Here is a 16,221-nt window from a genome sequence, read left to right on the forward strand (position 1 = left end):
TCTGGAAAGCAGTATGGAGATTCCTCAGAAAACCTGGAATGGACCCACCATTTAACCCAGCTATCCCACTCCTCCATTCATACCCAAAGGACTTAAAATCAGCATACTACAGTAACACAGTCACATCAATGTTTATAGCAACTTAATTCACAAAGTTAGATTGTGGAACCAACCTAGATGCCAGTCAATAGCTGAATGGAAAAAGGAACTGTGGTATATGTACACAATGGAACACTACTCAGCTATAAAGAAGAATAAAATTATGGCATTTGCAAGAAAATGGATGAAGCTGGAAAATATCATGCTAAGTGAAATAAGCCAATACCAAAAAACCAAAGGCCGAATGTTTTCCCTGATAAGTGGATGATGATACATAACAGGGGGGTGGCAATGGGGGTAAGAGAATGGAGGAACTTTGGATTGTGTAGAGCGAAATGGAGCAGAGGGGGTGGGGGAAGGAAGAATAGTGGACTGAGACAGATATTATTACCCTATGTACATGTATTACATGAGTGGTGTGAATCTACATCATGCACAACCACAGAAATGAAAAGTTGTACCTCATTTGTGTACAATGAATCAAAATACAGTCTGTAAAAATAAATAAAGCAAAAAATGGGTTTTAGCCAGGATGGTGGTGTACACCTGTAATCCTGACCATTCCAGGGTCTACAGCAAGAAGGCACTAAGTCTGAGGCCAGCCTGTGCAACTTAGTGAAGTCCTGTCTCAAAATTTAAAAATTTTTAAAAAGGGTTAAAGATGTAGTTCAGTGTTACAGCATCCCTGGGTTAAATCCCCAGTACACGGGAGGAAAATGATATTTTAATTTCAATCAAATCAATTCATACTGACCAAAAATAGTTCTATCCATTTTTCGGCATACTTAATACAATTAATAACCCCAGTGGAAAAAGCAAAAGAATCTTGTATTATTAAAAAAATAGTTTTGTCCTCATAGACTCTGTAAAGAGTCTAAGGGACCACTAGGGATCAGTGGACCAACTTTTAAGAACTGGTAAACCTAAAGAATATTTTTAAAGAATTTTAAAACCACCATAAAAAAGATCCCCACACTCGCATACTGAAACCAGGTAAGATCCACAAGGGGCAAGACTCTGGAGCTTTGCCCTGACCCCCAAGGTATGGGGCATTGACAATCAGGATTCCAACGTGACAGCCGAGGGTCCTCAGTCAGAAGGGTCTCCAACAGATCACAAGGGTAACAATTGACACTCTACAGAACACTGTGTGTGATACCAGTACTTTTGGGATACATGTATTCAATAAATTCCTGAGATATTCAAATTTTTTTTATAAAATTGACTTTGTGTTAGATGATTTTGCCCCAGTATAAGCTCATGTGCATGTTGAAGGTAGGCTGGGCTAAGCTATGTTAGGTGCATTAATTGCATTTTCTATTTATGATATTTTCAGTTTACCGTGGGTTTATCACGACACTACCCCATCCTAAGTCTTGAAGCATCAGAAACAATGGTGAGTCTGACTTACCTGACTGTGATCCTTTTCCTGTTCAACCACTAGGTCTGTACAGACCTCTCAGCATCTATCAGAGCCTATGGTTGGCTGAAACCTTCCCTTCTCCGTGCTGCTTGTGCTACAGTCTAAAATTAAGTGAATGTCTCTCCTTTAGGATTCATTCCTGTATTCTTATGCTGAGCATTAAACTCTCTATCCTACATCTAACTACTCAGTGCATATACACTGCCTCGGGATGTGTAAATCTGTTCATCTGCTCACCAACTGCTCGTACTCACAAACCTAGCAACCTCCCACTCTAGCTTCCTCAGCTAACCAAACTGTAGGTTCAATTAAGGTTCTTCTTATCACTATTACTGCCTCTGCCCTGCCTCCAACCCACTGCTCGCCTCCCACTATAAAGCATGCCTATTGCTCTAGAAAGTCTCTTCTCCACTCTCCATCTCTCTGCTCTTCTTTCTTATCCCATTCAGTTGAATTCTCCTATTCCTCATCCCTACACTTTTCTAGAAGCTAAAATTATAAGTTTCTTCCACTGTGTACCAGCAAAGTCCCTACTTTTATAGACAAATCCCCTTACTCTATTCCTCCTCCCTCTCCATTTCTCATATGCAGTGTTAGCTTTCAGTGACTACATCATCCTTAAGAACTATGTCTTATACTTTTCTATATCCTATAATGCCCAAAAGCACAGTACATACATTGCACTTACTCAATAACATTCACCTAAGTTAAGGGTGAACAATTATTATTAAGCTGAAAAGTACTGGTATTCCCAGAAAACCATTGTTTCTACCTCTGCTTTCAGAAGTTAAAAAAAAGTACACTACCCTACAAAAAGCCATCTTCTAAACCTTTCCAAATTCCCCACTATAAGTCATGTCTGACGGCTAAAAGTAAACTAGTCTTTGCAAGCACTGAACTGCTTATCAATCTTACAAGGGTGTCATTTAGTCAATACTTTCCCTAAGGAAATAAGAGGCAGTGCAGTTGCCTGAGAAAAACTAATTCACCCAACTCAAGAAGCTCACGGAGAACAGCTTTCATAACCCTAGGATATCATGACCAAACTGTATTTCACTACTGGTTTTCAATAGAAAGAATTGGGTTTTTCACTTTTTTCAGGATTTGAACTTTAGCTGATCAGTGCAGTTAGGTTTGGAAGGAGTTGCAGCCCAATGAAAAGTAGGCATAACATCACCCAGGGTTAAGAAAACAGCAAAACCCACATGGGGTTTTCAGGGGGAAACACACAATAAGATGAGCTCTAGGCTGAGGGGTAGCGGGTGGGGCGACAATAATTTAAAAAGCACAAGAGGAGACTATGTGTTCACAAAAAAACAACAAATACAAGAATTCATACACAAGGAACTACAGATTTTTACTATGTAAAAAGAACTTTAAAAATTAACTATATCGAAATACTCAGACATGAATAAAGAATCCATTAAGCCAAGTACAGACCAGGGAAGTAGGAAAAAGAATCAACTGGAAATCTTAAAAATGAATCATATAGTCATTCATATCAAAAAGAAGAAGAAGAAGAAGAAGAAGAAGAAGAAGAAGAAGAAGAAGAAGAAGAAGAAGTCGTCGTCCTAGGGTTGGAAGTGTAGCTCAGAGGTACAGCACTTGCCTAGCATGTGTGAGACCCCTGGGTTCAACCCTGGCACTGAAGAAAAAAAAAAAAAAAGCAGTTGAAAAGAATATCAGTGATTTGGAATCTAGCACTAAGAATGTATCATTAATAAATTAAGAGATAAGGAATATTCAAATGTGATGAAAGCTAAATTCTCTCACTAAAAATTCACATATATGATATGTACACAAAGTCTTATGAACAATTCCAGGAAGCTGCTGGAGTCCCTGAAGCTTAACTTCTGCCACAGAATTCTGAATATAAAATACCTTAAAGTCTGAATCTGTTCCACTCTATTAATGCAAACAATAAGATACTAGATCAATCTAGTATTACTCTAAATTATAAAAAGGTAAGAGAGACAAAGAAGCCTACAGAAATTAGCTACACTAAGGAGAAATTTTTTTTTTTTTTTTTTTTTTGGTGCTGGGGATCGAACCCAGGGCCTTGTGCTTGCAAGGCAAGCACTCTACCGACTGAACTATCTCCCCAGCCCCCTAAGGAGAAATTTTAAAAACTAAACTGGAAGAGAGAAATGGAAAGATGGAACCTACAAGGCTGGAACATCAGGATGAGGGCTGAACAGAGCAGAGACCCCCTACTGGCAATTTAGGTGGTATGTGCTATGAGCTGTACAATGCCAATCTCACAATACCTTTGGCAAAATCCTTATCCTCCCTGTTTTCTTAACTAAGAGTGGAGAGGGTGATGAAGTACTACATTCCCTGTCCAGGTTGACCTAAAGTAATCACAGAGAGAAAGAGAAAGCTAGCCAAAACCTGTACTACACAAGAAGAATCTAAAAATTGAGATACTTTGCAATGAACCTAAATGGAAATGTTCAGTCCTCCTCAAAATTTGGATGGAAGATAGCTCTCTCAAAAGCATGAAAATCCTCCTTAAAATAGACTTGAAATGTTTCAGAATATAAAACTCAAATGACATACGGAATATCTTCTATTTAAGATAGCTAAAATCTTTGGAATGTAAAATGATGACTTCTCTGAAGATCTGTCTTGAGGATTTGGAAATAAATTGTGTCTCTTGAACATTTTTTAAATGCTTTGATAAACTCCAGTACTAAGATTCTTTCAGAGTGTACATTTATCCATAGGTTTTCTTCAAGTTGAGGTGGAAGGAAATTATCTTGGCTGAGACCTTGAGACATTAAATACATTTATGTATCTTCTTTGAGTTATTTTCATGTTACTTTAAAAGTATATAAATCAGGTTGTCTTGAAGTTCACAATTTTATAAGAAGAGTGTCTGATTTGAAATAGTACACAACAGAGCAGGCTCCCGTGAAATACATTCACTCTGCAAAAGGTGGGGGGGAACGGTCTGGCCCTGTTTTGGTTAAAGGGTCTTCATTTGGTGCACCTGGAAACACAATTATGTAGGAGTCTGTTTCGTCACTTGCAATCTGACAGAAACATTTATGTATGAGGACAGAAGCATGTATATATAAATTTCAGCTGCTTCTTCTTTCCTTGTGGAAGAAACTGAAGTCTTCAATTTTTTCAGGCCACCTACACTTTCTCTTCTCCAAGCGAAACTTTCTTACCTGAGTCATTCTATTCCTAATTAAAAGCAGCAAACATGAAAATGCCTGGTTAGAAATGGTTTGTTTACGTAGGCCTTCACTGGAGAAAATGCTTTCTTCATGGCCATGAAATAAAAATCAACTGAAATGATTTTGAATCAACATTTCAAGACTTCATTATATTTAAAGCACAGATGTATAAAGACTATAGGTAGTAAAATCTTGACTGATATAAGTATGAAAAATGCTCTACAAAATTTTCACTGTTATTACCAAATAAATTTAGAAAAAAATGTCATTGGGAAAAACATGATTGATCTTAAATATCTATCAAATAAAGTAATACTAAAGTTAAAAATAAAGACAATAATTTTTAAGTGGCACTCACCAATCACAATTGAAGACTCACAATGATAATAACCATCACTTTGTTTCTTCTTCAGCATGGAGCAAAGATCGATGCGAGAGAATGTTTCTTCTCCAAACCTGTGGCTGATAAATTTTTCATACAATTCAGGGTCTATCTTTTTCACTCCCTTGAAATGACAAAACAAAATCACATCAATCAATCAATTCATCCTGGCAGCCAGTTCATATTTATTATAACTTTCTTAGAACCTGATATTACATTTTGGGATACAATACTGCCTATCGGAACTTAAAAATAAATACCACAAAACTATTGTAAAATTGTTAAAAGTCTCCCCACCTAGAATGAGTTGTAGTTTAAAAACCATCCATTAAGAATGCTGATTTAAATTTGGCAGCATTCAGTATTTCATATATTCTAGGCCTCAGAACTAATAAAGAATATGTTGAAATTTGAGATACCAAGGACAGAGTAATCATCCACAACAATGGAAAAAAGTAATGTGGATCTTAACATTTTATACTGCGAAAATGTTCTAATAAGATGAATATCATTTTTAAGTTCTCACATAAAAATAACCTAAAATTAAGTTATTTGAATTGGAATGGGGTATAAGTGGACCTTCTAAATTCTTTTCTCTCTCTCTTTCCTTATTTTCAGTGTCCTTTCATAGCAGGAACAGGTAATTGTTGAAAAATTGCAAAGAGATATTTTTGGTACCTCTTTAGTGTCCCAAATCATAGGAAATAATGTTTCCATCTCCCCTACACTAGAATGGCCCTGCAGCTCAGTCTCAGAGTCCAAAAATACAATCTGTGAAATGAAGGTAATTAGAACACATAACTTTCCTTTTTATTGTTTAAAACGCATTACAGGGGCTGGGGAGATAACTCGGTTGGTAAAGTGCTTGCCTTGCAAGCACAGGGCCCTGGGTTTGATCCCCAGCACTGCAAAAATAAATAAATAAATAAATAAATAAATAAATAAATAAATAAATAATGCATTACAGAAAAAAATTAAATAGGAATACAAAAACATGGATTTTGTTCTGCATTTTATTTTCCTATGTAAATAAAAAGTAAATATTTTCCTTTTCATAGGAATATGGTTGTGTCCTGAATACAACCTGATAACCAGCTTTATTTTTTTCAGTAAATATGCCAGGCTAATATTTAATATAGATAAGTAAAATATTTTTGTCTCCATAGAATCCTATCATATGCAACTATCATAATTTATTCATCTAATTCTATGCTGTTGGACATTTCAGCCATTCTTAATTTTCAATATTAAGCATTTTTTTTTCCATATGCAAAACTGAGCTCCTGGTCTTGACTGCTCCTCTCATAGCTTTTCCCACTTCAGTTAACAGAAACCATTCTAATTGTACAGGCTAATAGCTTGGCGGTCCTCCTTGGGAATCCCCTTCCTCTCAACCCCACTTCCAAACAGTGCTGATTCTTCCTTAAAATATATTGAATCCTCACCACTCCATTGCTACCTTGGAAAGGATCATTATGTCTTTCACATGGATTTTCACAATGGCCCCCTGGCTATTTTCCTTCCACTGCCTGCTCAACAATCAGAGTGATCCCATAAAAACATGCATTAGATTCATTCACTTCTCTGCTAGAACCTTTTAAAGGATTCCCATCTCTCTCAAAAGAAGAGCCCAAGTCCCCCTATCAGCCTAGAGTGCTGTTCTGCCTGCTCCTGCACTTTCTGGACCTAGTCTCCCACCACCATCTACCCTCTGCCTCCCTGACCTTCCTACCACTCCCTGAACATACCAGGCCCAAGCCCACCTCAAAGTCTCGGTACTGTCTGCAGCCTGTTCCTGCCCCAAACATTCTCACAATTCATCCTGCCTCTCTTAATTCCTTACTCAAGTATTACTTTCTCAACAGAGCTTCTCCCGGATGCCAATTTATTTTGCATTTCCACCCAAGAGGTACTCCTAAATCTTCTCTGCTCTTCTCTCTTCATATAGTTGGCAAACTTTTCTACCATCTACATCTTCTAACACACTATGTAATTTACTTATATTCATTTTTCAGTGTCATTAACTGTGTGTGCCCATTAGAATACAAGCTCCACACAAGGAAGGACTTTTGTCTGATGTTTATTTGCTAAAATATGACTCCCTGTGCCTGGAAGAGTGCTTAACGTGCAGCAATGCTCAGTAACTGTCACAAGTGCAAAGGACGACAAAGTCTGATGAAGAGGACAGTTGACAACATCAAACACTGTTCCTTTAAGTCCAAGAAGAATAAAATCAATTTCTCTGATTTGGTAAGTAGGATGCCTTGAGACAGGCATCATAATGCCAAGGAGCAGACAGAATGTGTGAGTTCAAATCCTAGCTCTGCTACTGTCCAGCATTATCTGTCAGATTTTCATCACTGGGATGAAACACCTGAGATAAGTCAACTTAAAAGAGGAAAGGATGTATTTTGGCTCATAGTTTTAGATGTTTCAGTCCATAGTAAGTGGCTTTGGGTCTGTGGCAAGGTAAAATGTTATGGTGGGAACATGTGGAGAAGGCCATGTGCTCACCTCTTGGCCGCTTGGAAGAAAAAAAGAGAGAGGAAAAGGCTGGAGTCCAAATATCACCCTTCAGAGGACACCCCTAATGACCTAACTTCCTTCCACTAACAGTGCCACCTTCCCAACAGTGCCATCTAGGATGATGATCAAGCCTTTCAGCATATGGGCCTTTGGGGAACATTTAAGGTCCAAACCGTAATATCAGTTATGCAGCTTTGCTTTAGTTTCCTCATCTGTAAAATGAATTTACAATAATACTTATCTCAAAGTACTATGTGAACTAAATCAGTTAATTTATGAAAGTGCTTAAAACAGTGAAATACAATTTTAAAACACCTAAATACACACCTAGAGCCATTATTATAATTAGTGAACTTTAGGGACTTACAGTTATAAAGTATAGTTGATTACTGTATAAGTATAATTGATTTATAATATACCACTATCCTCTCCATTTCAGTCAAAATAAGATTTCAGGAACGAAAAAAGTTCTCAGTAAATGGAAACTGACCATTCCTTACTACTTACTTCTCATTTAAATGCTTTTTTTCATTTTTGTTGGGGTAGGGGACAATGATTCCTTTAAATCATATAGAAGACTAGTGATAGCTTAAAGAAGGGCCTTGGTTTTCAAGATACTGATGCCAACATTAACTAGCCACTATACTCTCCATTTTTTGGTAAAATGTCCTTTCTCTAAAGAAGAAAAGTAGAAACATAAAAATTCCTCTAATCTGCCAGGCTAATTAATTTTAGCAAAAGGTAAGTATGAACTATTTTGCAAGAATTCTTCATGGATGACTTCCAACATGAGTCTTATGGAGTTAGCTTTCATTAGCAAGTGAAATTGAATTAGGACTCATAGCGAAAGCAGTGGTTCAAAAAGGCATAAGGCCTCAAGGGCACTGAAGTTATATTCCCTAATCAGAAAACATCTTTAATAATAAAGAATCCAGCAATTAATAGCAATGTGCTTTATCTGATATATATTATAACACTAGCATGATCTTTGTTCTCTGGAGAAAGTTTTGCTGAGCAATGTGCTTCTTTTCTAATAATATCTATCTGAATCAGTTTTATCATTTAGCTATTACAGACAGTGTTTACCTTTAATAATAAAAGGACTATCATTCTGAGAAAATAAGTGAGAGCATCAAAATCAGATATCATTTAGGGTAAGGCTAAGAAGGTTCCTATTTTCTTGGGTTATCCATTGGGTTGCTATAATTGTCTCAGATACATCATTCCTTCAGGATAAAAACATTAAAGTTAAAACAGTTGGACAATGACATTATATTCACACTCAGGACTCCAAATTATCCTCTGCTGGATTCCTCACAGACCAGACCCTTTCCAAGGCACCCTATCATTTAAAGATAGATGGAGATATTAACATGTTAGGAGAACTCAAAAAAAAAAAATCACAAAAATGGTTAAAGCCAGGGAAAATCTGCCCTGCAAAGGCTAAGACAGTTAAGATTATTTCAAGTGTAGAGAAACAATACATGTGGTATCTTCAATACCACATGCTAAGAGTTTACAAGCCTGGAATTTTTAATATCCTGGGTGATACAGTACTTCAGATTATTTTTATCTGAAAACCAATGGGGACGAGGCATAGTTTTAAGGGCTCCACATTTATAACCTACTCAGTATAAGTGACATCAATTATGAAACATAAAACTGAAAGAAAAAATAGTAAGTTAAATACAGGATACCAGACTTTAAACAATAAATTAGTGGAAAGAAACATCAGAAAGTTTTCAAGACTCTTCATTAACTGTTAGAAACGACTCAAGTTTTACTTCTCTGAGGTTATTTTAGTCACAGTACAGGGAGAATTATCATGGATATTCAAAGCTACTTGATAACCTTTGATAAAATATACCATGAAATTATAAGAATTTCACTCATTTTTTTAACCTTTTTATTTAATTTTTACTAGTCCATTAAAATTATACATAATAGTTGGATTCATTGTGACATATTCGTACATGCACCTAAAAAATTTGGTCAATTTCATTCCACAGTACCCCCCTTACCTCCCCTCTTCCCTCTCCCTGGTTCCCTTCCTCTACTCTATTGGTCTCCCTTCTAATGGAATTTCATTCTTGATTGTAACTTGGCACCCAAGCAAGCAACTTCTAAAAAAAAAAAAAAAAATGCCATTGAGAGCATGGTAAGTATTTTTAGAATCATCTGATGGCTGAATCTGATAAATAATGGAAATTATTTACTCAAGAAGCTCTCACAACATCATTTACATTTAGTTAAATGATGCACATAATTTAATATGTACCAAAGAGGGTTCAGACTCATATTACCATGCAACCAGCTCTATTTTTAATACAGACAGAACCATGAAATATAAAAATTCACATTAGCTAACAATCTGAAAGTAAAAATCTTTTATTTACAGTTTTGAAAGATAAAATACATATTATTCATCTTTAATTTATATGACAAAGTTGTGGTCCGAACAGTGAAATACTAATTTCCTTAAGAAGATTTAGTTTTTTTGTTATAGACGATAACTTCTTTTTGTTACTTATTATCTTGTAATAATCACAACTTATATAAATAGGTGGTACATCAAATAAAGAAATCATCTACTGATAATAAGCTTGGCATTCCTGGATCTCTAGTGTATTTTCCAATAGTTTATTCCTGTCATGCTAGTAGCTATAAAAGAAGCATGCATTTCCTGTGATAATGACTAGAAATCCAAATTAAGAATGTAAATTAAGAGCCAAACCAAACGGCTTGTCCTTTGGGCATTAGCTGGCTAATGAGGAGTAATCATATACACTTATTTTCATAAGTGGAAAGGCTGTATTTCTTTAGTGGTATATTGGTTAAAACATTATAATAATTTTTAGTGATAACTATTCATAGTAAAGATTTATATATTAGTACTCAAAGTCATAAAAACATTACCTATTGACATGGCGCTTAAAGGCAACTCTCCTTTAAAATTCTTCAGGACCCCATCACCTCTTTACATAACTATATCTTTTGCTGTGACTTGCACTATTTCATCCACCTTCCTCTTGACATGCCACACCTGATTACCTCCAGGTCAGGTGTAATCTTTCCTCAGCTCCTTTCCGTTAGGAAAACTGAGGCCCCTCCCATGCAGAGTCAGTTCTACCCAAGCTTGCTCTTGACAGGAGTAGAAAGAGTTGAATCCTCATGGCACCAGTCATGTGGTGATCTTGGATCCAGAGTCCAGCACCCTGGAACTGCCTGCAACCTTTTCTTCCTGCCATTCTGGGCTGGTCCCCCCACTGAATGCTCCCACTTCCTACCTGGTTGAGGTTCTGACATCTTGCCTAGTGCCTGTCAGTAAGTTTACAGATGGAAAACCAAGGAGGAATGAAAAATAGAAGAGAAACTTGTATTTCAGTATTTTGGACCAACTGAGAAAATGCCTTCCATTATCTTATAATAGCACAGCATTTACTAAGTACAAAAACTGTTCTAAAAACTTTTATTAATTCAGCTAATAATCCCAATAACCCTGTGGGATTGGTATCATTCTTAAAAAGAATCACAGAGAATTAGGTCACTTACCCAAAGGATACAGCTAGTAAGAGATGGAAGTTGGACTCAGATTCAGGATAAGCGGAGAATTCAGATAAATTGAAAGGAAACAGAATGATAATATTCAAGCTCTTCACTATTTGCTTTGAAATATTAACATTCTAAAATAATTAACCATTCTTAAGATATAATCCTAAATACAATCATATTTCTAAAACCAATGTCAAGTCAGGTGCAGTGGTGCACACCTATAATTCCAGTGACTTGGGAGGCTGAGACAGGAGAATTGCAAGTTGGAGGCTAGCCTCAGCAACTTAGCAAGACCCTCAGTGTCTTAGGGAAATCCTATCTCAAAATAAAATTAAACAAATAGGGCTGGAGATGTGGCTCAGTGGTAAAGCACACCTGGGTTAAATCCCCAGCACAAAAAAAGAAAAAAAAAAATGTTAAAATTACTTTGGAAACCTCTAGCATTCCAAAATACCTGACTTTAATAGTCTGCATCAATATAAATATATCAAGTGATAGTTTTATGTCCATTATAAATGAATTTTATATTGACTATGAAATGAAAAGGAAGATAAGAATTCATAGATACTACTTAAACATAAAAAAATTATCCAAATAACTCAGCCTGTAAAAAGAATGTCTTTTACACTATTATTCAAATAATCAAGTGAAATACTGGCAGAGACTTCTCAGTTTTCTAGACTGTTTATATGAATATATAATATTTCTCAATTATTCATTTTATTTTGCCTGAGCATCTCTACAAGCTCACCACGATGTTTTTTAGGCATGTCATCTCTCTAATCCCTTTATTTATAAACTTGCTTTTAGCACTTCTGACTTGTTTAATCTTGAGGCTACAGGGAAAGCAAAAGCAGAACCTCTTAGCCGGTCATTTTATCTACATTTACAGTGTTACACCTTGCAGCAAGTAGAAACACAACCACTAGAGCTATAGATTTTTGATCTACCATTTACACCTTCTTCTACCTAGGCTAACACTTTGAGAGGAACCAGATGCTCCTTAGTGGCATCAAGTGGCAAAGAAAGCAGTGACAGAGAGAATGTTATACAGCTCATAATAGCATAAGCCACTTCACAAAAGTCACCAAGAGAAAAAGCAGTATGGCTTCCTGGTCCCAGAATTTCTTGCCATGAGGTGCTGGCATCAAACACAACAGAGGTCTTGGGCTTCAGTCCACAAGTGTTTGGCTCATTCATTCCAACTGGGGCTGTATTGACCAGAGAGTAAACAGGTCACTGACACCCAAGAAGCCCTCAAGGTTGCAGGCTCAGTACAATAAATTCTGGAACACTGCAATGCCTTTGTTTACAACACAGTCTGTCCTCATATGTGCTCACTCTTGGTCCACTTGGCCAACTTCAATTCCTCTTTCTCAATGCCTCTCAAGTGTAGTATGACAGGCCACATAACTGCTTATTATGTTTGCATGTGGCTTTTCTCATTATTATGAAACAAAGAAGAGGCCCTGTAACTGAGACATCCTATACAGCTCAATCTCAGCAGGACTCTCTCCTCCCCTGGGTCAAACTCTGGCTGCTTTCTTGGATCAGAAGTCTTGTGGTCACTCAGATGTAAACAAGCTACAGCCTCCTCCTCCCGACCACATCTGTTTTCCTAATGTTTTGCTCTTCAGTAAATACTCTCCTGAATTAACCAACTTAGCCATTTATTTCTCTACACTAAAGATAAAATATCCCCCTCCTCAAAACTTCTCCCCATGTATGGTCTATAAACTTAGAACCAAAACCAATGTTTTCATCTTTCAATGTAACAGCTTTTCCTGCTAAGTCACTACTTTCCAACATTAAATAATTAATGCCAGAAAGTTGTTGGTATAAAAAAATTGTGAAACCTGAACAAAAGAACAAAATTGTTCTATAGAAGACCATTCAGAAATAAAATCATAGAAAAATCCTAACAAGCAATTTTAACTTGTTCTATAACACTACATTGTGACATACTTTTATTATGGTGGAATGCATTCCATGTTTGTAGCTTAGAGGTCCAAGCCATGGAACCATTCCTACTAGACTACTTAGATTATCTAAAGACAGAACTTCTATCTAACTGAAGCCTTAGCTACAATCCATCCGCGAGTTCAATACCTAGTGTAGAAGGCACTGTACATAAGTGAAATAGTTTAAATATACTCATAGGCATCATTCATTGTAGCCTTATAATTTTAAACAAGAAAGACCTAGAGCATTTTTGCAACTCATCTGGCTCCTAATTGCTTTCTTCTTTTCCCACATACCTATGAACTAATCAATTTCCCAGAGTTACTCCCACTCAACATTCTTTCTTCTTCCACCCCTCCCCTTTATGCCCTTCAACAAAATCATCCTCAACAGAACACCTTACTTCACACTAACTCATTCTCTCCTAACCGCCCAGGAGGATTGCCCACATACTCCTTATTGCAGAAACCCCTACTTAACAGGAAGGGCAACAACAACGGAATGTTACAAGAACTGGATGAGTGAAGGGGCAGATGGGATTGAGATGTACATTGAGTGTCCTACAAGTTAGCAAAAGGAAAAAGAATTAAAGGTGCTCTATGACACAAGCCTTTTCATCTTTTTGGCTGAAATCACTCCATGGATATTAAATAAAAGGGGATTTGGGTAGGACAAAAACAACAGTTGGATATGGAACATGACCAAGAAAGCATGTAGCCCTTAAATGAATTTAAAAATGAATGCTTTTCTCCAGGTAGAGCAAGAAATGTATCCAAAGACTTTCTTTTTTAACCTAACACATATTGCTATATAAAATAATTTTATTTATAAAAAGCATTTGGAAACTGAAATTTCTACCTGTTTACTCTTGAGATATAAAGCAATTACATAGGTTCTCTAATATACTCAGAGTTAGCCAGTATATATGAATATTAGATTACATACAGCTTTTGGAAGTCCAAGTGCACAAATTACTGTTCACCACTTCCTGATTGTCAGACAGGTCATGGAGGATGAGAAAGCAAGATGGAATCCAAGGGGACCAATTGGAATGGATATGAATAGGGAGGGGCTGCTGTTAAATGTACAAGCCCTCTGAAGGAGTCACACAGAACATTCTCCTGACCACCATTTGACCCAGCTATCCCACTCCTTGGCCTATACCCAAAGGACTTAAAATCAGCATACTACAGAGATATAGCCACATCAATGTTCATAGCTGCTCAATTCACAATAGCCGGATTGTGGAACCAACCTAGATGTCCTTCAATTGATGAATGGATAAAGAAACTGTGGTATATATATATATATATATATATATATATATATACACACACACACACACACAATGGAATATTACTCGGCCATAAAGAATGATAAAATTATGGCATTTGCAGGCAAATGGATGAAATTGGAGAATATCATGCTAAGTGAGATAAGTCAATCTCAAAAAACCAAAGGACAAATGATCTCGCTGATAAGTGGATGATGACACATAATGGGGGATGGGAGGGGTTAGTGTTAGGGTTAGAGTTAGGGTTAGGGAGGGGGGCAAGAATGGAGGAAGGAAGGACTGTATAGAGGGAAAAGAGGGGTGGGAGGGGTGGGGGGAAGGGAAAAATAACAGAATGAATCAAACAACATTACCCTATATAAATTTATGATTACACAAATGGTATGCCTTTACTCCATGTACAGAGAAACAACATGTATCCCATTTGTTTACAATTAAAAAAAAAAAGACATTGAGACAAAAAAAAAAGAATAAACCTGCTATTATGGTTTAGATATGAGGTGTCCTCCAAAAGTTCCTGTATGAGACAATACAATACAAGAAACTTTAGAGGTAAAATGATTGGGTTATAAGAGCTTTAATCTAATCAGTACATCAATTAAAGGATTGACTTGGTAGTAACTGTAGGCAGGTAGGGTGTGGTTGGAGTGTGTGTGTGTGTGTCTCTCTCTCTCTCTCTCTTCATATATCATATATATATATATATAATTTCCTGTGCCATGTCCTGGGTCACTTTTCTCCACCACACTCTTCCACCATGGTGTTCTGTCACATTTTGGAACCAGAGCAATGGAGTTGACCATCTATGGACTGAGATCTCTAAAACTGTGAGCCCTAAAATAAATGTTTCCTCTTCTAAAATAGTTCTTGTCAGGTATTTTGGTCACAGAAGCAAAAAATCTGACTAAAATACCTGCCTTAAATGCTATCTATCTCTGCCTCACTGTATACTTAGGTATCTGCACCCAGCTAACTGTCTGATCTCAGACAAATTATATCCAAGGACCAAGAAAAAAATCACAATGCTCCAGTCAACTCCCAACCTCAAATAACAGAAATGAGTAATTTTGTAATTCAAAGAATTAGTATTATTTATTTTTAAGGTATCTCTCCTTAAAAGAAAAAGATTCTAATTAACAGTCAAAATAAACCAGCTCATATTTAGGAAAGAAACTATAACTCCAATGTAAACTAGTTATAGTTTTGTACTATAAACTTAATTTTCCCTCAAATCTAAGTAAGGCTTTCAAAAAAATAAATCCTTGGCCTTCTTTATTGTGCAGCTAATTGTAATTAACAAGAGCTGGTTGGCCAAGGAGTTTGGCAAATCTTTCCAGTGGTAGAGAAAGTCTTATTGTTCAAATTATTTCAGCTGGTTCCTTTTATGAGGCTATTGCATCAGAAATTAGCTCCTGTCACATTTTAAACAAGTCAAACAATTCTATAACAATATAATTTTGAAATAAAATTTAAATTCTCTTAGCCATATATTCTATTCTATCTTTAACCAATTCATTCACTGTGGGGACTTGTCAGTTTCCTATAAGATCTTAATACTCTGTTCTTTACTTGGTTAGAAAAAATGAAATTAATTACCAGCTGAAAGAGGTTCCAAAATGTCTGAAAATGACTTCTTGAGAATAAAAAGTTTCCATCACTAATGGTAATGGTTGAGGCAAAATACTGATATTCAACATAGTTAAAGCAAACACATACAATTTTAATTAACATGAATCCTTTGTTATTGAATCTTTTAATACAAGTTCTAAAACTCTGTTTCTTAAATTATGCTTAAATC

The 16,221-nt window shown here is 36.3% G+C and overlaps 1 protein-coding gene across 1 annotated transcript in view; it reads right to left on the reverse strand.

Annotated features, from left to right (window-relative positions):
• Positions 1-16,221, reverse strand: part of LOC124989572 (A-kinase anchor protein 7-like) — a 156,620-nt gene that overhangs the window by 53,728 nt on the left and 86,671 nt on the right. Inside the window, 1 exon segment of the mRNA XM_047559445.1 lies at positions 5,066-5,213. Coding sequence (XP_047415401.1) covers positions 5,066-5,213 — 148 coding nt within the window.

This window comes from Sciurus carolinensis, chromosome 7, assembly GCF_902686445.1.
Source record: "Sciurus carolinensis chromosome 7, mSciCar1.2, whole genome shotgun sequence".
NCBI lineage: Eukaryota > Metazoa > Chordata > Mammalia > Rodentia > Sciuridae > Sciurus > Sciurus carolinensis.